At 45.4% G+C, this 23,309-nt stretch overlaps 1 protein-coding gene across 1 annotated transcript in view; it reads right to left on the reverse strand.

Annotated features, from left to right (window-relative positions):
• Vps50 (vacuolar protein sorting 50) overlaps nucleotides 1-23,309 on the reverse strand; it is a 68,353-nt gene that overhangs the window by 30,657 nt on the left and 14,387 nt on the right. Inside the window, exons 8-14 of the mRNA XM_077697920.1 lie at nucleotides 15,445-15,480; nucleotides 12,949-13,031; nucleotides 10,742-10,883; nucleotides 6,612-6,728; nucleotides 3,548-3,681; nucleotides 3,265-3,420; nucleotides 2-100 (exon numbers count right to left, since the gene is read on the reverse strand). Coding sequence (XP_077554046.1) covers nucleotides 2-100; nucleotides 3,265-3,420; nucleotides 3,548-3,681; nucleotides 6,612-6,728; nucleotides 10,742-10,883; nucleotides 12,949-13,031; nucleotides 15,445-15,480 — 767 coding nt within the window. The remainder of the gene's footprint in view (nucleotide 1; nucleotides 101-3,264; nucleotides 3,421-3,547; nucleotides 3,682-6,611; nucleotides 6,729-10,741; nucleotides 10,884-12,948; nucleotides 13,032-15,444; nucleotides 15,481-23,309) is intronic.

A 23,309-nucleotide genomic window follows, 5' to 3' on the forward strand; every position in this document is an offset into this window, starting at 1 on the left:
CCGGTGGTAGTCCTTGAAGTAGTTAAAGCTTTGTTGCCGCAGTGACTGCTGCAGCTCCTCTGACTGGCTGCTGCAGAAGTCCTGTCCTATGTCCATCAACCTGCGCACGACAGGGAAACAACATAACATGCAACGATGAAACCACTCCTGCTTAACAACACAGCCGCCTGTTGATATTCAGAGCAGCTCCTTGTTCCGTGCAGGACAGGCAACTACGAACGCATCCTGCCTGAATCACTTCCATTACTTTGTGCGGGAATGAGCAAGAATTCTTAAAGAGGATGATGTGCTGATAAAACTGGCTGCCTCGTGCGAGTGTGCAATAAGCGGCATATACTGCAGCGAAGATTTCAATCCTCACTAATGGCATTCAATTTTGTGCAAAAACGCACTGCAGGAAAGCCAATGTTTTTGGCTTTCCTGCAGTGCGTTTGGCTTTCCTGCACAATGGGTTTCCCAAAATGATGATGATAAGCGAAGGCACATCAAGTGCCTCAAGAAAAAAGATTAAAAAACCCTTCCTCTGGCCAGAATCCCACCTGGGACCTTCACGTATAGGCCTTTTGCAAAATCTGCTGCCCCCTCGCGGCCACCGTAAGAGCGGCTGTCATGTTCAAGGGTTGAACGGGAAAGCGGAGCAACTAACTGCAGAGAATGTTGGGCGATCTGGCGTGTGCTGTAGTCCAGGATGCCCGAATTGTTGTCTGTCTTACCTTTGTTCATGCAACAATGAGAAGAAGATATTATATCCTTGTAATATGAAAGGTGTTACCGGAAAAACTGCCTGCTTGTCTTGAATCAGCCAGTTACTTCACGCTAACGCGGAGGTGATTGCCGGCAACTATGTACTGCGGCGATCGGCGCGACCGCAATTGAGGATATAAAACGATTTTAAGCGAACACTAAATGGAACGGCTATGTGCATGTGCCTCATACTGACAGGTTAGCGTTTGTTTTTGCCCATTCGGTGTTTGAAATTATTTTCGTTTGAACGTATAGTCTGCAACCACTGTGCTTTGTGAATCCGAGAGCTACTTTACTACAATTCGCGGCCTGATGCAAGAATCAGTTTTTTTACGTGCCCACAGCATCGACAATTTCCCACAGTAGGTTTTGCACGCGATGTGAGCATACTCTGTAAACACCAATTGGCATGCGTAATGAACTCGAGTGGTCGCGTGAATACGCTCTGCGCGGAACCCCAGCCACTGCTTGATCTGTGATTGTTCTGGCCATAAGTGAAGATTACTTGGTGCAATTAGACAACAAGAGTGCAAAAAAAGCGCCGACTGCAAAAAAGAAAGGGAAAAAAAAAAAGAAACCCTGCTGTGCAAAGGTGCTCTACAGCGAAAATGATAACGCAGAGAAAGGAGCCGTTCTGGGAAAAACTTATGTGCAGGTAAGTGTGGATGCTCTGGTTCGGCGATTAGAGCAATGAATGATTTTTGAACGTTTTCAGTGCGGGCTTGGGGAGGTATAGAAAGGAGGAGGAGGGTGATGGGGTGGCTATTTCGTTGAGTATGTCGTTCCGTGTGGTGACAACCCTTCACTTTACGAATGATTCCTGTTCACAAGTTTAAATGGCTGAACCTATCATAGCGTCTTAGCGATTACAAGCTAACACAAATTTTCAGTTAAGAAAACTGGTTAAAGGAACTAGTTTTTTTCCACCCTCATGGCAATCATCACATCATATCATTTTCGCGGGGGTCATTCCACTGCATTCCTGAATTGAACAAGCATGTAAGGCATGGCCGACTGCCAAGAAAAGGGACACTTATTTAACATTCGGACAGCCCTACTTTGCTGCAGCCCTTCACCGAAGATGATTCCTTCAATTCAGTGGCAAGCTTGTGACTCTGCCCTTGGTGCCGCTGCGACTGCGTTTTGTACGGATAATATATGTCTCTGAAAAGCCGCACAGGAGCAGGAGCAACACAAACAACTCCATACACCATCCATTCGTCATCATATACAATGAAACACCACGAGGCAAGCAGCGAGTCAGCATGGCACAAAAAAACGCTTGTGTATTCCTTTAACATGGAGTCGAAAGGAGGGTTTGCTTTGGCTCCGTAAGAGAGCGGAACTTTTGCATAAGGCCTATTGAAGCCGACAACCGTCTGACTGCACCATTCTGACAATGTGAAAGTAGCTTGGGTTTTGGACTTTGATGCAGGATGCATAAGAGGAAGCTTCGTGTTTTAACTATTTTTCTCTTGAGAAAAGCGGTTTAATTTTTTTAAAGCAAAAGCTGTCTGTGTCGGACCGATGGCGTCCTGTCAAAAAACTAATGCATTTTCCCATATCCTGGTTGGTCGACCAAAAAGCTCTCATCATCTCTGTACCCTCGGCGCGTGCGTGAAACTGGGCATCCATTGTTTAAAAACGGTTACTTGAAAATCGCGAACAAGGAATGGTTTCCGATAAGACAATACACACATCAATCAGAAAGAAGGAGTACAACAGTATACCTCTACCTCATAAAGTTATACGTTTAGATCGTTCATATAATGTGCTAACTTACAGCGCAAAAAATTGTCACATGGGTTCATTCTTCGTTTGTGATTTGCATCTTTTAAGGTTTAACGATCGATTAGACTCACTTTTAGCGAAGGTTGGATGCAACTATAGCGAAGGTTTTGTTGCACTTCCGAGAAAGTTTTGTTGTGAGCAAGCTTTCGCGTTTCTATTAACTTTCTTTAGAAAGGGTTGGTAAAGTTTTTCACGCTCATCTTTCCGACTGAGTTGTGAGTGTGCGCCTGTCCTGTCTCTCATTATAGTCCCATCCTTTACGCACAGTTTTTCTAAACTGGAAGCTAGCTAGCTCTTCGCCTCATAAGGGCCCACTGTTGCGAATAGTAGATGCAGCTTGTGGAACATACCACACCAGTATCATCATCATTGTCATCGCCATTAAAGGGGTTCAATAGGGTGTTTCATGGCTCTGTTCCCTGGCGGCTCAACCGCAACGAGGTGATTCTCTGGGTGCGGCTCAACCGCACCCAGAGAGGCAACGCGTGGACCTGACTGCCTGCCAAGCAGGTAAGCCGGAAATTTTCGCTCAATGATGGACCGGCTGAAAGCAAAACGCGCTGCCAGGAAAGCCCAAGCGACAAAGGTTTTGAATGAGGCGACAGCACTCATGAAGACTCTGACCGAACAGCGCTCAGAAATGTGATGATGCTGGTGCAGTATGTTCCAGGAGCCACATCTGCTATTCGCAACACCCACCTCTTTGCCTCGCCATCCAGCTGCACCCACCTGCGCACCACGTCCAGCACCTGTATGAACTGGTTGAACTTGAAGCCCGCAATGTGCGAGGCCAGCAGCAGGCAGGTGACCTTCTTCTGGATGTCCTGCCAGATGCGCTGCAGGCCCTCGGCCAGCTTGTTGCTCACGTAGCGGGCCTCCAGGTCCCTCTCCCCCGCTTCCCCCTCCCCTCCCCCACCAGCCGCTGCAATGATGATAGGAGGAGGGTCACTGGGCGGAGGGTCTCCACCCACCACACCCCCACTGTCCCCACCACCTACCGGGAGAAGTGGGCCCCTCCCCCTCCTCCCCTCCCCCTCCCCTCTGGTGCTGGTGCCAGGCCAGCAGGGCCCGGTAGCTGCACATGATCTGCCACAGCGCCTGGCACAGCTCCACCAGGCAGGGCAGCAGCCGCTCGGGGGGAACCAGCTGCACATGGTACCGGTAACAGTGGTACAGGCAGGGTCAGCATGTGGAGCATATACCTCGGCTACGAGGCATGTGGGCACACTTACGTAACACCACCTAAGATGCAGCCGTATGGCTACAAAGAAAAGTTACCCAGTTTTCTTGGAAACTCTGCAGTTGAAGAAAAAATTCGCTCTAGTCCAGGATTCCAACCTGGAACCACGACCTATCTAGGGCAGTCAATCACCTGAGCTACCGTATTTTCAAGTGTATAACCCGCTCCAAAAATGCGAAAACTTCATGAGTGAAGTAGAGATGCGGATTATATGCAAGGTATTTCCTTTGGTGCAGCTTCACCGCAATGCGCGTTGGGCCGTGATGCCCCTACAGCAGTAATGACGACCAAGCCACTGTTATCCGATTGACAGTGCTTATTTTGCACACACAGGTCAACAATATACCAACCTGAAGAAATGTATGCGGCAAGTCATCTAGTTACGTAGTCAGCTAGGCAAGTTCTTTTGCATAAGCAAATGTGTAATGCTGCTTGAGTAGTAGATTTGGTCCATCCTCTTATGTAGAAAATATGCAGGCAAGACACAGGGATACATTTTTTTCATACATCAACAGGAAGTGGGGGTGCGGGTTATATGCAGGAGCGGGTTATACACGCAAAAATACGGTAACCAGGAGGCCAGACGTCTGTAGCGCAAGAATAAATGGATCAGCAACTCAAAATGAAAGAGAAGTACTACTCAGGGGTGTGTTAAACATGCACCAAAATCTCGTTTGGGTGAGTGCTTTGTTTTTGGATTTTGTGCGAAATGTGGTCACCACAGCCTGAAAGGTAGGGTTCGCGACCTCATGATTAGTGGTGCAACAGGCTTAAATTCTGCGGCACCTTGCTGCGGCAAGTATGGCTCCTCAAGTGCACACTAGGTCCTTTTGAACTCACTGCTGCAATAAGTTTTTGAAGACTGTGGCTCGTGGCAGCGGCTTGTGCCATTCTAGTCTCGCATATTTCAGGTTATCTGTTTATTATGTCGCACAGAGTATTACATCAAGAGGGTGAATATGGAAGAATGATTAAAAGTGCAGCAGCTTGTATAACCTTGAGCAATAATAATCAGTAAAATACTAATACTAATAGTAATACTACTAATACTAATGAGAACAATACTAATCGATCTTCTTCTAATCAATTAAAAGTGGATCAGCTTGCACAACCTTGAGCAATACTAATCAGCCATACATGAACAAAACATGAAGCAATTGAAGAGTAACCTTTATGGTAATCACTATGAATGCAATTGCACACAGGATGAAGGATAAGGCAGAGATGGGAAGAGCACTTGTCCCGCCTCTGTGTTGTCCTTCGTTGTCCTACCTTGCCCTTTGTTGTCCATCTACCAACACACCCAAACCTTTTCCCTCTTGCAACATGCACAGTTCCTGCCTAAGCAAGGCAAGTTCATGAATGCAAGCAGCACAATCTACAAGGCCACTGAAATTCACTGGAAGTGTTTGTCCAGACAGAGAGACTTTTAAAACCTGAGACGTAATCACTGGCACCTATGAGCAGTTGCTGTGATGTGAGTTAACTGCTAGCACTTGTGGTAACTTGGTAACGATAGGTTGTTATCATAAATCGATAATCAGCCTGTGTGGACATGTGGTGACATCAGATGAACCTGTCAAAGGGGCAGTTACAGTGATTTTCTATTGCGGCTGTTTGTTTATCTTTTTCATTCTATTTTTCCGATATCTTCAGTGCACGGGAATGTGTCTTCTTTCCATCGGTTAAAACCCCACATGTGAATTGGGGCAGCCAACACTTCCATCGTACTTTTATCCTCCCCACTTTCCTCCCCGCTCTGTCTCGTCTATCTTCGGAGTCCTCTTCGTTCACTCGGTCATGACGAAGCCAACGGCTACGCGAAACCTTGGGAGGGGGCGCTTAACAAGAGCTGCGCTCTAAAATGGGCAGCATTTCTTTTCTCGTTCATCTTTCATGAAGCTTCTAAATATTCCCTGACAAATTAATCTTTTGCAGCTGCTTTCTTGAACTAATCAAACAACTTTAGGCAACCTTTTACAACAATACTTTTGTGTTGTTGCAGCCAAAGCCAACTTTCAAGCCTGTTGGTGAGCCATGATGCCAGGGACAAGTGGAGCATTCCTACCAGTGCATGACGGCAGGCTCACTGAAGAAGTAAACCTCACTTGAACACTGGCGCCCCATTTCCCTCTGGTATATTTATTTATGTGTTTATTTATCTGCATACTCTACGGACCATTCAGGCATTACAGAGAGGATGCGGTACAAATCAAATACAAAAAAATCCCGTACCATCTCCACTAACATGAAACCTGGGGAGGGGTGAAGCATGCAGTGTGTAAGCGTATTCTTGGTGCCTTGGCGCCTTTGTCAACAGAGATGAAACTGTTGGGGAATACAGGTATACACCTTTGCTGTAAAAGTCTCTTGTCTTTGAGGCACGAAGCTCTCTAGCGCAAGGCGTAAACGAGTGTCCTGGTGTTTTTTTAGTACACATCACGTTGTAGCGCGAGGCGTAAACAATTTTCCGGGTGTTTTAGTACCGTGACTACATGAGACATGAAGATTACGACAATGACGACAACAGGAGACGTCAATAGCCCCAACTCCTAAGGGGCTTCGCCCCTCAAAAAAAGGAACGATAATAAGCAAGCAATAGGCAAAATGGCAAACAGTTGCATGCCACACAGTCAAGAAGTGCGGTCTTAAAAATGGAATGATCTGCGATTAAGACAACAGGGGCCGGAAGGCAGTTGCAGTCCCTGCTGGTTCTGGACACAAAAAAAAAACGTAATAAACGTTGGTTCTACATTGCAGCATGCCAACTTTTAAACACCTATCAGTGTGAACCCCTACAGCACAACACCTCGATGCCGACAGGGATTCGACCCACCTGGCAGAGGTCCCCGTACTGGGCCTTGTCCCCCGCCTGCGCATGCCTCCGCACCACCGCCACGCTCTGGCTCTGCACTGCACTGGAGTAGTGCATCAGCAGCTGGTGGGCCGCCATCTGTGCAGAAGACGAGTGCACAGCACACACCCATTCTAAAAGAAGGCACCGATGACACCCAACCATTGGACACACACACACAACATTAAGGCTTCCAGTGGGATGGCACTCAGCCATATTCGCCAACTGGAATAGGATTTCGAGGTCTATGCATCTTATTTGTAATTTAAATTTGTACTGCTTTGAACTGCACCAATGCAGCTCCGTACTTTACCTTCCCATTGAATTCCTATTGCAAGAGCAGTTTCAGACTGCCCAGTAACAGCTCAAAACTATCCAAATAAATAAGAGCTCAAGAAGCAGACCTTCAAAAACAAATCACATCTACTGTCCATCATGAATCCTTTTAACTGCAGAGACAGCCTACTATTAGTAGTAGCATTGTTATAAATAAGCTACAGGGTAACCTGACATTTTTGCAGGTCAGGAAACTACCAGTATGCATGTTCGATATTTTGCAGCGACCGAAAATCCTCGTCCTTACAGTCCATTTTGCACAGGCTTCTTCTTTTCACACACCGCAGTAATGTGGGGAAGCCAACCCTGCCAGAAAATTTCACACTAAAAGTGTACCAGTGAGTGCGAACTATTGTGGGCCTACTACGGATTCTCGTCATGCATGCACACTTTCCCACCCTCATTAATAACACCTGCGTGGTTGAGAAGAGGGGCTGTCAAAAAAGCCACGGCTAAGGGAAACCACACTGCCAGTACATTTTAGATTCATGTTTAGCCGCAACATTGTCAGAGAACACTTCGTATATGAAGCAGGCTGTCGTGAGTGATTCTGGGCATCACCAACGCAAGTTATAATAGCCATGCTTACTGGCTACGGGAACACAATTTTACGAAATAGACATTCTATAAAAATTCGTTTCTGTGACAATACGGCCAGGAACTCCTTCCAAACCAACCAAACATTGACGATATTCAGCTCACCCTAGCCAAGGTCTTTTCTCCCACTGCAGAAGCAATCACTTCCTTGACTAAGCAGCGTGGGAGGTGTACAGGACAAGAAGGGTTAAAAATGACGACAAACTAGCACTGAATGTCAGTCTTTAGCCCTTCCCGTCCTGTCCACTTTGTGCTGTTTGGACAAGAATGCTAGCAAACCAACTATCGCAGTTATCATGTTTGTTGAATCACTGCTTGATGCAGTGATATTTGAAGCAGTAGTTATAAATGTTAATTTTAACGTTGTGGCTACGGGATTCTAACAGCCGACCATGGCTACCAGAACGTACACCCAAGCCACTTGAGGAACAAAGTTTACTACCGTCCATTCACCTGCGTTCCGGCTAGCACACTGACAGTCCCATCTTCATTAAGGACATTTCATTAGGGAAATTTCATTATGAATGTTTCCTCCCCAAATCCCCCCTCCCCCGATAGCCTTTCATGCATAAAACAAACACTTAGCATGCTTGTTGGAAGGAAGAGGGCATATTGTGTTGTGGTAAGGCTACAAGCGACATCAGGCAGCACTTGCTTTGCCATGAGCCCTTATGACAGCGACACACGAAGGGTCCACCAAAAACGAGCTTGATGTAGACCAGTTGGTTCAACATGAGTGGAAAGGGTTTTAAGGCGCAAAAAAGATGGACACATGAAGGAACAAAGAAGTCAGACAAGGCACCTTGTCTGTCTTGTGTGTTCCTTCTTCTGTCTGTGTTTTCAGCGCCTTCAAACGCTTTTGTTACCGCAGAAAACTGCCCAATTTTTAGAGATCTGAGAAAACAAGTTTTACCCTAAACATATTGGTTAGGCATATATTGCAGCTACATAAAATGCAGATGATGAAAAAGATTATCAAAATCAAAATTATTGTCCAGATGTCGAAGAAAATGATAAAAAAATTGGGCCCATCTCCCCGCGAGGGGGACTCGAGTAAATGCGTCGCATAGGGGGTGGGTGTATTGCGTTAACGTTTAGTGTTTGGGGAGTTGGTGGTAGTGAATGCGTTGTATCAGCAGCTTCTTGACGTAGTTTGAATGAGTCAAGGATATAAGGCGCGTTCGTAGCCTTTCATTCTGTGTCGGCTTTGTGGCGCAGTGGGAAGAGCATCATGTACCTTGCGTTCCGCCCGCAGGGTCGTGGGATCGAAACCAGGCGCCGATAACTATTATTTTTTTTTATAGTGTAGGTGCTCGCTGTTGCGGACGGACGGCGGACGCTACATCTGAGTTAAGGGCACAGGGTAAGCCCTATGCCTCCCATGTATTTTTGGCCATATTGAGGTACATTTTTCTCGGCATCTAAGAAAGGTATCTACATAACTTATATATCATTTTCTTTCAAATTTAGTGCTTTTTTAACTGCAGTAGAATTATGAACGTTCTTTAAAAATTCAGTTTTTTATAATTTTTTATCCGTTAGTACCTAAATTTTGGCATTATTTTAGTAATAAAAGTTGTGTACCAAAAAAACTGTTACGTGCAAATTTTCAATTCTAGTACAGCAGGTGTGACAAGTTATGTAGATGACAGGGAAAAAAAATCAGCTCGTTGTCTTGGAAGATATAGGAAATAATGGTACCTATGTAAGAAAAAACATTGTTTTGAGATAATTGAGTTTAAAGTAAAAAAAAGGTGAAAAACAATACTTTTTTGCCATAAACACCACTGCAGCCATTTGTTTAAAAAGCACCAGCTTCATAATCACTGTCAAAGTCATTTTATTGCTTTTCACCCGGTCGTCTGTCCTTCCTTGACTATTTTGTGCACCATCCGTACAGATCTGTTCACAAAGTATTTTGCTTGTGGTGAACCTCTTTAAGCCACTTGATGGTGGTGTTACGCCCAGGTTTTGTTCTGAATGATTTCATAATGCTAGCTCATGCATTGCTTCATCATTTAATGAAAGAACAGCATCCAATGTTGCAATCATTAGAGTGTGAAGCCCAAAAAAGATGTTTTTTTGTGTGCAGCTTCGAAGGGCAAATGTGGAAAAAACGTGCAACAGGGTCTTTCGATTGCCCTCACTTAAAAATCAGCTATGCAATGGTTGCTAAGCAATTTCCTAATACAGCTGGTTCCAGAAAACCATTTTGATCTGAAACGGGAAGTTTTTTGATAAACAAAAATGACAATAAACCCTGAGAACATTCTTAAGAGGATGTGGGCACTTACTACTTGCTTACGGGAAAACTGGTTTTTAGCGAGAAATAAGACTTTTTAAGGCAAGTGTGAATATGGAAAATGTGCACAAGGAATTGAACTTCCCTAATTGCGAAGAAAAACAAAAAGTCATTTTTTTTAAATTTTGCCTTACCCTGTGCCCTTAATGAAATGCTCTGCATTTAAAAGAAATTGTGTATAACAAACCGCCCATAGTGGAAAAAATTTAGAATATACATTTTGTAGGCAAATATTCCAAATGATTTTAGTGTTTAACCCGCTGACGCTGGACAGGCGATGACACAACGCAAAAACAAAACCGAAGCTACTGGAAACTGGCAGAAAATTCCAGGTTCACTTGTTAGACATGCAGGGTACCTTCAGAAATAAGCACTGGCAGATTAAAGCTACCCGCTCTCTGAACCAAAGCTCACTGGGGAACAGCTGGTGTCACTTTCAGGTAATTATCACCTCTCAACGCTCTCGGATTACAAGCTGGAAAATTTTATGGTGATGGCAGGCCCTTTTGTTAAGTGCAGCAGCCACGCCCCCTTTTGCAACAACACACACACCTCAGCTCGCAAAAAATGCTGTCCAAAATCTCAATGTCACGAGAGCAGAAGAATTCAAACCGATTCTAAAAGTGCTGTGCCTAGACTACCCATTGGGGAGCATTAAATGCATTAGGGGTAATGGGGGTGGGTTAGGGGTGTAACTGGGGTGCTTTAGGGGTGCAACTGGGGTGCGTTAGGGGTGTAACTGGGGTGCGTTAGGTGCAGAATAAACGACTACAACATGTAGAAATTGGCAATATAAAGAATCAATCACTAATGATCGGTTTGAATAGGCGTGGTAATGAAAACTTCAAACCCTTTCCAGCAAAGGCCGCACACACACCTGAGTCTTGCCGAGGAGGCGGTAAGCGGCGTCCAGGCGTCCGTAGTGGTCCCGGTCGAAACGGACGCACAGTCGTGACAAAGCCATGTCCAGCTGCTCCTCAGTCATCTCGAGTGTCTCCTGCAGCTTGGCGCTCAGCTCACTGGGAGAGGAGAGGTACAGATAAAATTCATCTGTGCAGATTTTATCCGTACCTTTGGCCTGTGTATAAGCGCGGTTTTCTTGAATAAACAGTTGGAAGTTTGCACCTGTATGTGTCTACTTCGTCTTCGTCCCTTTAGCACCCATTTTATTCTTTACAGAAAGCATGAACCAACTAGCTCATCAAGTTTTGTTATGCAATCAGGCTATACAAGATATGCTTCATATTTACTTCCCTGCAACAGTGGGGGGCTGTGGCCAAGTGGTCTAAAGCAATGGATGCAGTGCGTCGCAAAGTATGGGTTCGAATCCCCGATAGCACTTATTTTGCTTTTGGAGTTGATTTCTTTTTATGAAGCTACGGTTTCTATACAGCATTCACCGTTTTGTGCTGCAACCTTCATTGATCCATGAGCAAGTTCGCAGAACGCGTGCAGACTGACACTGCCACCCTGGCGAGTTCTCATTGGCGTTGCTGGAGCAAGCGCACCTCTTACGACACAGGGCCGAGCCAGGCAAGCTCCAAAGGGTGGGGGAGAAGCGCCTCACAGTTCAGTGCATCCAGTGATGTGGAGGGCGTTCAGCCACAGTGTATGCATTGGCTAGTGAACATTATGATTCTAAGCCATGCTGACCGGCTTATCTGACCCATTCTACAGGTGGCAACATGGCAGAATCACGGTATGCTGATTACTGAGATATCGAGAATGCCCAACCAATGATAACGTTGGGTGCCAAGCATGTCATTTCAGAGAACCGAAACCGAAACTGGTTTGAATTCTAATCCTGGACATCATCCAATGACATCGCACATCAAATACACGTCACTGCTGTGAGTTGTTCCAGCTGCCGTAGACTTGCATGGCATTTTCTTCTTCTTTCAGGCTTTATAAATTGAACATTGCTTCATTGACCGGATAAACGATGAAAAGCGCATTTATTCGAGCCACTTGATACAATGCAAGCAAAAACAGAAGTTTCATAAATTCACTTCATCATCATCATCACCACCACAATCATCACCAGCCTATCTACGCCCACTGCAGGGCAAAGGCCTCTCCCATTATTCTCCAATTACCTCGGTCCTGTGCCAACTGTGACCAATTTACCCCCGCAAACTTCTTGATCTCATCTGCCCATCTAACTTTCTGCCGCCCCCTGCAGCGCTTGCCTTCTCTAGGGATCCACTCTGTTACCCTTAATGACCAGCGGTTATCTTGCCTTCGCATTACATGCCCTGCCCACGTCCATTTCTTCTTCTTAATTTTTACTAGTATGTATGTCCTTAATGCGCGTTTGTTCCCTGACCCACTCCGCTCTCCTCTTGTCCCTTAATGTTACACCTATCATTTTCCGCTCCATTGCCCACTGAGTCGTTCTCAATTTAAGTTGAACCCTCTTAGTGAGCCTCCAAGTTTCTGCCCCGTAGGTGAGTACCGGGGGCAGAAACTTCACTTCAGTGTCCCTTTAATATTTCGACACAAGATGCCGCATGTTGCCACTGGGAAAACGTCTTCTTAGCAATGTATTTGCGCTTAGAAGTGAACGCCAGCTTCAAGAAAATGAGTGTAAGGTCGGTCTTTGTAAGCTGGCTTTCCCACATTGTCTATTGCGCAGTGAAGCCTACTCATCAAGGAAAAAAATAGGCAGCAATGGGTGCGAACAGGAAACCGCCGCCGACGATCAGGCCACCAACACTAAGTGCAAGCCCAATGCCCCTCAGAACCTCGAATACCACGATGAAGGAAAAACAATATGTAGACGAGGCTACAATCCCACTGAACGCTACCCCGGAGCGACAATGCAGTTTGAACGGGAGTTCGGCCATAACCCGCAAACAGCTCGGCTGGCTACCCACCTACACATAGTGGAATGGCACTGAATTTTTTTCTTTAGGGACAGCAGGTAGTTAGAGAGCCCACTTTAATCACTATTCGAAGCTTGCCAGGCGAAAAAGCCAGGGACGTGTTGGTAAATATGGTCAGGCACTAGTGGCAAGCTTTACAGAGGAGACCAGTGTCTGGCCCGTCTGTCACAACAGGTTCTAAATATTGCAGCGCACTCACCTGACACACTGGTAGTGGCGGAAGGTGCTGGCTGCCCTGTGACAGGTCAGCCCCAGCTGGATGGCGCCCGGGTAGTCCTCCTCCTGCATCAAACCAGCCACACTGCAAAATAATTTCACTGCCCATAACTAACACCCTTCCACCCTGGCATAAAGAACCAAAAAGAATGCCCTTTGGGGTGTTTTGTCCTTTATAACACCCTTACACCCTAGCAAGAACACAATAATACACCCTTTAAGGGGTGTTTTAATGTTAACCACACCCTTTCCTTAACCCTGTCATAAAGAACAAAGGAGAATGCCCTTTGGGGTGTTTTGTCATTTATAACACCCTCACACCCTAGCAAGAACACAAGAATACACACTTTTAAGTGTGTTTTATGATTAATTACACTCTTTCAAAGGGTGTTTTTCTTTGTTTTTTGATAGGGTGTAAGGGTGTTAGTTATAGACAAAAAGAGCGTAAATCATTTTACAGTGCACTATTCACACACATGCTAAATGCTCAAAACTGCCTTACTCAAAGAGGAATGGCCCAATTATTCGAAGCTAGACCAGACGATTGGCCAAGTTAGTACAGTATGCCTAACAGCAGCGCAAAGAACACGACAAGAACAGGCACGACACAAAGAAACGCAACGTGACACATTTGCTGTGTTAGTGCCCTCTGCTCTTGTTGTAGCGTGCTTTTTGCACTGTCATTTGGCAGGAGCGGAGATTCAACAGGAATAAGCAAAAACTTCACACAGCTCTTGGGTGTGCGTGTAATCACCGCTTAAATAATTACAAGTGACACTTCAAACGTTTTGTACACACAGATGGGTCTGCTCATTGGGTACACATAGAAATGCTTACGCATTTAAAAGTTTAATAAACTGAAAGACAAATATACGCCTCTTCCAGAGAATATACCGTATTTTTGCATGTATAACCCGCACCAAAAATGCAAAAATTTCAGTGGCAAAGTAGGGGTGCGGATAATATGTGGGGTTTTTACTTTAGTGCAGCTTCGCGGCAATGCGCGTTGTGGCGTGAAGCTCCTACGCAGTAACACTGACCAAGGCTTCCCCGGTAGCGATTGCGCAAAACACGCAAGGAAAAAAAAGGAAAAACAACGACGAGCGCACTCTAACAACTGAACTTTATTAGTGAATTGTGACTTTCACCTTGCAGTCAGTGTATTCTACTTGCTAAATATACAGCTTTTCTGTCTACACAGGATGTGATGTGTTGCTTGAGCAGTAGCTTTGGTGCAGCCTTGCGGGCAATAAACGACAATTTTTTTTTTCCATCGGGCTGAAAGTGGGGGTGCAGATTATATGCAGGGGCGGGTTAAACGCATGAAAATACAGTATTTTTGCGTCAGTACGCTCAGCAATATGAAAAAGGCTTTACAGTTTTGAATCTTGCACAAAATACATGCACGGCACGCATTTAAATAAACTACTGTATAAATAAACTGGCGAATGCTGATGAAATCAGATAAGAAGTTCGAAAGTTCTCTCCCGTTTTGGCTGGCCATCTCCCTCGACAATAAGCACAAAGATTTTTTGGGAACAATGCATAGGCTCCCACAGCTTTAAGAACGAAATAAGCCAAACTTGAAGGGGCCATGCAGACAAAACACAAGTTTGGTTCATTCAAAGGATTGCCTCGTTAGAATCATACGGACACCACTTTTAGTGTTAATTTCGCTCAAATAAGCTACATAATTAGGAAAAAAAAGGGAATGGCCATGTGACCCACTAGCTTATTTCCCGCAACAGAACCTATGACGTCATATGCCCAGCTGTGCAATTGGCTGAGGCCGACAAAAGCAGCAAATTAGGCGGGGCTTATAAGCTTGCCAAACAAGCTATTTGCGCTTAAATTTAGGGCACGTTCTTCTTATAGCAGTAAGAATGGTGGGGCAAAGAGCGGAAGTTACGAAAGTACTCGTAAACATAGAAGTACCAATGTGCACTGCTGTTGGTACTGCGCGAACTATGGTTGTTTTAGCTGCACAGCACTGAGGCGCTTTGGGGTTGTCTCACACGACACTGGCCGATTGGCACAAGTGACGAGCGCACTCTTACGTGACCATATTTGTCGAGCAAACACCATGTTTCACTACACGGTAATTTTCTACCTTAAAAAAAACAAGCCAGGCTTAAATACGGTCAAAAACAAACCAAAGGCCGAAAACAGCCCGCCACGGTATGGTGGCGCCATCTAGGTTGACTAATGGTAAACAAGGCTCCGAAGTACACTACGTTTAGCTTGGTGACCCGCTCTTGTGATGTCATTGCAGATGTCATTAAAACACACGATTTGGCGGGAGAATCAAAATTTTAACCTAAAGTTATTAATTTCTCAGTGAATAAAGCATTGTTTGCATCCATACAAGCACTGGGGGCACTACGAAACACGAAATCTTTCTAATAAAACAAACTTGTATTTTCATCTGCATCAAATTAGCCTCAAATTACCTGTCAGATTAGCCTGTCTTTGTGCTCACCTCAAGCAGTTCTCGAAGCCTTGTGTCGGTTTCTTGCTGGAAAAGGAAAGGAAAAAGGATTAGTTCGTTAGACTTCATCGAGAAGACCAATGTTAAGGACGATGGCACAGACTTGTAGCAGACATAACGCAGAGCACCCCTTCTGACCTCCTGTTTTCTATTGCTATGCCTGCGGGTACGTCCAACTTCCCCATCAAAATTCAGACATACCTGTGTGAGTATTTTGACGGCATGTCCAACGTACATTATGCTGGACCAGGTGTGTTTATCAAAAAATGGTGCAATCCCATCAAATCAAATTGTTGTAAAATTGTGGAACGCGCACTGTGAAAAGACACTTTAAAAATTTTTTACCTATTGAGAACTGATGTTCCACCTGACAGTTTAATCATCATCATCATCATCATCATCATCACCATCACCAGCCTATCTATGCCCACTGCAGGGCAAAGGCCTCTCCCATTATTCTCCAATTACCTCGGTCCTGTGCCAACTGTGACCAATTTATCCCCGCAAACTTCTTGATCTCATCTGCCCATCTAACTTTCTGCCGCCCCCTGCAACGCTTGCCTTCTCTAGGGATCCACTCTGTTACCCTTAATGACCAGCGGTTATCGTGCCTTCGCATTACATGCCCTGCCCACGTCCATTTCTTCTTCTTAATTTCTACTAATACGTCTTACACCCCAGTTTGCTCCCTGACCCACTCCGCTCTCTTCTTGTCCCTTAATGTTACACCTATCATTTTCCGCTCCATTGCCCGCTGAGTCGTTCTCAATTTAAGTTGAACCCTCTTAGTGAGCCTCCAAGTTCCTGCCCCGTAGGTGAGTACCGGTAAGATGCAGCTGTCATACACTTTCTTCTTCAGCGACAATGGTAGGCTGCTATTCATTATCTGAGAATGACTGCCATATGCACCCCACCCCATTCTGATCCTTCTAATTATCTCTGCCTCATGGTTGGGATCTGGGGTCACAACTTGGCCTAAGTATATATATTCGCTTACCACTTCCACTGCCTCGCCATCTATCTCAAACTGCTGTGCTTTCCCGAGGTTATTGATCATTACTTTAGTTTTCTGCATATTAATTTTCAGGCCCACGGTTCTACTCTGTTCGCCCAGTGCGGAAAGCATGCTTTGCAATTCGTCCCCCGAGTTACTTAGCAAGGCAACGTCATCAGCAAATCTGAGGTTACTGAGGTATTCTCCATTAACCCTTACTCCCACCTGTTCCCAATCCAACGTTCTGAATACTTCTTGTAAGCAAGCTGTGAATAACATTGGAGAGATTGTGTCTCCTTGTCTGACACCCTTCCTTATAGGTATTTTACTGCTCTCCCTATGGAGGATGATGGTAGCTATAGACCCATTATAGATATCCTCTAGTATTCTTACATAATGTTCATCTACCCCCTGGTTCCGCAATGCCTGAATGACTGCTAGGGTTTCGACCGAGTCAAATGCTTTCTCATAATCTATGAAGGCTATATATAGGGGTTCAGTATACTCAGCGCACTTCTCTATCACCTGATTGATCGTGTAAATATGGTCCATTGTTGAATAACCTTTACGGAACCCTGCTTGTTCTTTAGGTTGACTGAAATCTAAGGTTGCAGATATTCGGTTAGCGATTACCTTGGTAAATACCTTGTAGACGACTGACAGTAAGCTGATTGGCCTGTAATTTTTCAAGTCCTTCATGTCGCCTTTCTTATGGATTAGGATGATATTCGCGTTCTTCCAAGATTCCGGTACCATTGCGGTCATTAGGCATTGCGTATACAAGTTTGCCAGTTTTTCAAGTACAATTTCTCCGCCATCCTTCAAGAGGTCTGCTGTTATCTGATCCTCACCAGGTGCTTTGCCCCCTTTCATTTCTTTCAAAGCCTTCCTTACTTCTTCCGTCGTTACTGGTGGGATGTCTATCTCCTCTGAGCTACTGTCTCGTTCGGCATTATCCTGTATGTCCCGGCTACTGTACAGATCCCTATAGAACTCCTCGGCCACTGTGACTATTTTATCCCTATTTGTGATGACATTGCCTTGCTTATCCTTAAGTGCATACATCTGATTTTTCCCCACGCCAAGACGTCTCTTCACTGCTTTCAGGCTACCTCCGTTCTTTACAGCGTATTCGATCCTCTCCATATTATACTTCCGTATGTCAGCTGTCTTACGCTAATTGATTAACTTCGAGAGCTCGGCTAGTTCTATTCTGTCAGCTGCGGTAGAGATTCTCATGGTTTGCCGTTTCCTGATTAGATCTTTCGTCTCCTGTGAAAGTTTACCAGTATCCTGTCTAGCCATAGTGCCCCCTACTTCTACTGCACACTCGGTGATAATGCGTATAAGGTGGTCGCTGGCTTCCTGTGTCGTAAGCTCGGCTTCCTCGTTAAGGGCGGAATATCGGTTCTGCAGCGCGATCCTGAATTCTTCTACTTTACGTCTTACTGTTAGCTCATTTATCGGCTTCTTATGTACTAGCTTGTTGCGGTCCCTCGTCAAATCTAGCCTAATTCGAGATCTTACCATACGGTGGTCACTACACCTTACCCTTCCGAGCACTTCCACATCCTGCACGACGCCAGGGTTATCGCATAATATGAGGTCTATTTCATTTTTGTGCTCCCCATTCGGGCTCCTCCAGGTCCACTTCCGACTCTCCCGTTTACAGAAGAAGGTATTCATTATGCGTAGGTTATTCCGTTCTGCAAACTCAACTAGTAGGTCCCCCCTGCTATTTCTACAGCCCAGACCATAGTTCCCAACTGCCTTGTCTCCAGCCTGATTCTTGCCTACTTTAGCATTGAAGTCCCCCATAACTACGGTATACTGCGTTTTTACTTTAGCCATTGCCGATTCCACATCTTCATAGAGGCGTTCCACTACTTGGTCGTCGTGGCTGGATGTGGGCGCGTAGCCCTGCACCACCTTGAGCTTGTACCTCTTATTGAGCCTAATTACAAGACCTGCTGCCCTTTTGTTAATGCTATAGTATTCGTCTATGTTGCCAGCTATGCTTTTATTGACTAGAAATCCCACTCCCAGTTCTCTTCTGTCCTCTAGACCACGGTAACATAGGATGTGTCCATTTTTCAGCACCGTAAAGGCTTCGCCTGCCCTCCTAACCTCGCTAAGCCCTATTACATCCCATTTAATGCCCTCTAATTCCTCGAACAACACCTCGAGACTTGCTTCGCTAGATAAGGTTCGCGCGTTAAACGTTGCCAGGTTCAGATTCCATTGGCGGCCTGTCCGGATCCAGTGATTCTTAGCACCCTCTGCTGCGTCACAGGTCTGACCGCCGCCGTGGTCAGTTGCTTCGCAGCCGCTGGGGACTGAGGGCCGAGGGTTAATTGGCGTATTCATGGGAGGTTGTGGCCGTTACTACACCAGGGTGGCCAATCCTGCTCTGGTGAGGGAGTGCATTACCGGCAATGGTCACCGGGGTCAGGCCGCACCCCAAGCCCCTTTGTGCAATTCCATCAATACGCGGATTTTTTTTTTTTTTTTTTAATCCGGTGGGAATTGTCCGGCACCGGGATTCGAACCACGGTCCTTCTGCACGCAAGGCGGGTGTTCTACCTCTACGCCATCGCTGCATACTCTACGCCATCGCTGCATACACCTGACAGTTTAAATGTGTCCAGCTCTTCGCCTGGTGAACATTTGTGCATACTGTTGTCATTTACCTTACTTCCACCGTATTTTCGTGCGTATAACCTGCACAATAAATGCAAAAAATTTTAGGGGTGCACTAGAAGTGCAGATTAGAAAAAAAGTATTTCCTTCGGTGCATCTTCACAGCAATGCGCATTGTGCCGTGAGGCCCCTACAGCAGCAATACTGACTAAGCCATTTTTATCCCACTGATGGTGCTTATTTTTCACACCCAGCTCAACAACCTAACAACCTGAGAATAAATAATGGGCGAATCAGCTAGAGTTTTCCGTAAGAAGCACCATTCTAGACTAGAGAGTATCAGTGCCAATACTCAAAAACACCATGAAAACACCGCTCCATAATATAATGATGATAGGCATGAGTTAAGTTTAGTTTGAAATGAGGCGGTGGCTTTAGCCACCACACCGGTCTATTTTTAGATGCTTAATTTAATGTAAACAGTTCCTAACTTCTACCTTCACGCCCTATAATAATTGTATGGCAGGTGGCGACGCCTCTGGGTGTTTCATTGAATAGACCATTCAAAGCACACATTGTTTCTTTACGCTGAATGGATGGCTGAAGGTCTCTATGACTTATAAGGTCTCTATCAGGTCTCTATGACTGAAGGTCTCTATAAGGTCACTATGACCGACAGGCCGCATCCACAGGTCTGATGTGGCGCTGTTTTCGTAAGTGGATTGTCAAGGCCTCAAAGGTGATTCCTGCTGAGATGGTTCGCAAGAGCTTTAAGAAATGATGCGTTACAAACAGCATGAACGGAAGTGAAAATGATGATGTGTACGACAGCGACGACTGCAGCGCAAGCAATATCTCTAGTAAGAGCTGTGACAATGAGTGATTGTGGCTTAGGCCGTGCGGAGAATGTATTCAATATGCAAAATATAGTTCAGTATTTTGGCGTCAAAAAATGTGCCATGTTGATTTAGTAGCTTTGCTCCAGCCTTTCCTGCATAAAACGTGCAAGCAATACGCAGAAAAATTGTTTTTTATTCATGGACTGAAAGCGGGGGTGTGGTTTACATGCAGAGGCGGGTTATAGCGTGAAAATACGGTACGTTCGATCAATACATGCAAGAATTTGTAAACACATTACAAACATAAGCGCTTGTATTTTTAAACACAATTACGTGCACAACAGGCAAACCTTAAGTTATGGACGCACACATCCACGAAAAAGATGCGCAGAATAGTACTGTGTCATCCTACATACAAGTGGCACACACGTGACTGGCTCGTACGTAGTGTAAGCAGCACTATTCAACAGCACACACACGGACAATAAAAATATGCCGGTCACATACTTTGCATGGTGAAAATTTTTGTACAGCCTACACACTGGCACATATTGAGGGTGCCAGCTTGTTTGAAGCATGATCAGGCATTATCATAGTTTGATCTCCAGCCATTTCTGGCCACAAACACATGAAGCAATTACTAAATTACTAAAATGGCATGTTTGAACTGCACAGCAAGGTTTTCAGCTGAGTTGTTTTGTCTTTAGCAACTACCGTATAAAGCGGAATCTAGGTCGAGATATTTTACCGACGAATTTGCCGAAAAGTCGCCCCTCGACCTATACAGTGGCCACTGGCATAATTCTATCCGTTTCTTGGCAACCGAGGGCCCATCGAGCTCATACAAACCGCAAAAGCACCATCCCCACCACCATCAATCGGATGCGCCGCCATCTTTGTTTTGCTGCTTCTCTCGCTGTCAGTGAATGTGTGCGTACTATTTTCTTCTTGCTCAAAAAGAGTTTAGGAGCTTGGTGCCAGTTCACAGCAGCACTTAAAAGAAAAGTTGGAGGTTTCCCAAAGCCGACGACGTGTCCGCCTTGCGCCACTTTGGTGTCACCAAAAGAAGTGTACATTACTGGCGTTAGCTGAAGGGGCAGCTCTCGGCATGCAACGCTCGGAAGACTTCGTTTTGTAAACGCTGCTCTGTGCACCTGTGCTGCAGTACAAAGTGGCGACTTTTGTCCGCGAGCGTCATGCGACACATCTACAAACGGATACCCCAAGATGCTTGCTGGCCGCCTGCTCAGGCTGGCTCTCAGAACTGTCTGCCCACGACTGTCCCATGCTTTGCGCTCGCTTCACAATGACATGGTCCTGTGAGTGCTTAAGAAGTGCTGCATAAGCAATTCCCTGGACTGGACTGAGGATGACTAGCTGTGTGTGCGACAGCCAGCGAGAAGCAGTCATCTGACGACATTTCAGACAACCCAAACAAGTAATCTGCGACAAAACAAGTTATAGCTAAAAAAAAAAAAAAAAGCAATGTTTTATACTGAACTGTTTTTTTTGTGTGTGTTTTTCGGCTACAAGGTAAGGGAGTCGACCTATATTCTGGCTCGACCTATAGTACGCATTATACAGTATCTTACAACATCCAGAAACAATGGGATGCCAGTACCGCATTTGCAAGACGATTGCCGCTGTACCGAACAGCTGATGCGACTGAATTCTCACGGCCCAGAAGGCTTATCACATCATCAGAAAGAATGTTTTTAGAGAGCTTAAATCTTGTTCCTTTTACCTACACCCATCCTACAGTGACTACATTGAGGCAAAATTATGCCGTTTCTTCGAGCACCGCCTGAGGTTGCATCTGCGATGCAATCACCAGCATGCCAAAAGTTTTTCTGAACTTTTGTAGATAATAATGACCACGCAAATAAAGTTAGACACAATTAAACCACAGGGCTCAATATCGATATGCAGCGCTGCCAAGAATTTTTCATAATTCAAAGTGTCGTGACCTTAATTCCTTAATCTTCATTTTGACCTTGCGGAAGCAGTCGCCCGCTTCATCGAGTGCACAATCTTGCAATTCCGCGCTAACCTGAATCCAAGGGAATGCGCTGTTTGTCAACAAAATGCACTTCCAATGCCACAATCTGAACATTTAACAAAACTTGTTGCTTTGGTAGTTGGTACATACGTAAAGAAAGCAGAAAATGTGGCGCAAACCATAGAGTTTCTTACAGTATACACTAGAGAGGAATCTGGCGCTAGAGTCTATGCGGCTCACGTCAAGGTCGTCTGTGTCGTCATAGACCGCCATTATACATCGCGCTCGCCTTAGTTTCATCATTGGCTTGGATTGAAACATTTTAGTGACGGCAAATTTCAACAAAGTGCCACAAAAACGCGAAGAATGGCGTGCAATTATGCAAGTGCAAAATAAAAACAGGCTGTTTTAAAACTAAGGAAAAAGAAGTAAAGCGTATTTTTGCCGGAACGGTTGTGCCTGCTATTCCGCAGGACAAGGTTGTAGTTACGAACAATGTTAATATTTGGGGAGGAAACTCATTAGAGACTGTGATTTTATTAATTTTACAATTATCTCAAATAATAAGTTGTTTGAAAAGTTTCGAAAGTTTTTTGAGCGTGCCTATGAAAACGTTGCCTTCGTGGTGAACCGATGCACCGCGACCGCCAGCTAGTTTAACAAGAAAGAAGAAAATTTGGCGTTAAACAGTCGTGGATGATGACAAGATAGGAAGCATACAAGCGCCCATATCTGTTGTATCTTGTCTTCGTCGAAGTACGTTTTGTTTCTTCTTTTCGTCGGCTGCAAATTTCGCGGCGGCATATTACCCGCTCAGTCATACGTCCTTCGACTGCGGCATGAGCAATGTCAGGTGCAATAACACATTGCCTGCTGTTTCTCTGAACACGGCTACCACAAAAACGGGAGGAGTTCGGCTTCCTTGTAGCTCGTAAACGTGTTAATGCATAGTGAAGAAAGCAAATCCAAAACTCCCACCTCCCGTCGCGGGAACCCCTGTGTAGATGCGACGCATAGGCGGAGCGGCGAAGGGACCGCATTTTATAGCGCGCATAACGTTGAGGGGACTGCGTAAACCGGTCCCAGTCGATGACGATGCTGGCGTACTTGTAAAGTGGCATGGACTCTAGGTGTTTGAGCCAAGCGTGGATGTTGCTTCGCCGGAGAACGGCACACCGGTTATATGCGCAGCGCGCCTGAAGGAGAGGAAACCGCGGAAGAGAGAGTACTGCACATGCGCTGGCACCAGCGCGTCTGCCGCGGCTATGACGCAACACAATCCACTTTAATCCAATCCAAATCCAATCCAATCCAAGCCAAGCCAATCGAATCCAATCCAATCCAATGCCCCTCGCGAGAGAGTGTTCGCTATCGGAGAGGAGAG

This window comes from Haemaphysalis longicornis, unplaced genomic scaffold (genome assembly GCF_048455015.1).
Source record: "Haemaphysalis longicornis isolate Haplotype H1 unplaced genomic scaffold, Haemaphysalis longicornis Haplotype H1 scaffold_2, whole genome shotgun sequence".
NCBI classification, from domain to species: Eukaryota; Metazoa; Arthropoda; class Arachnida; order Ixodida; family Ixodidae; genus Haemaphysalis; species Haemaphysalis longicornis.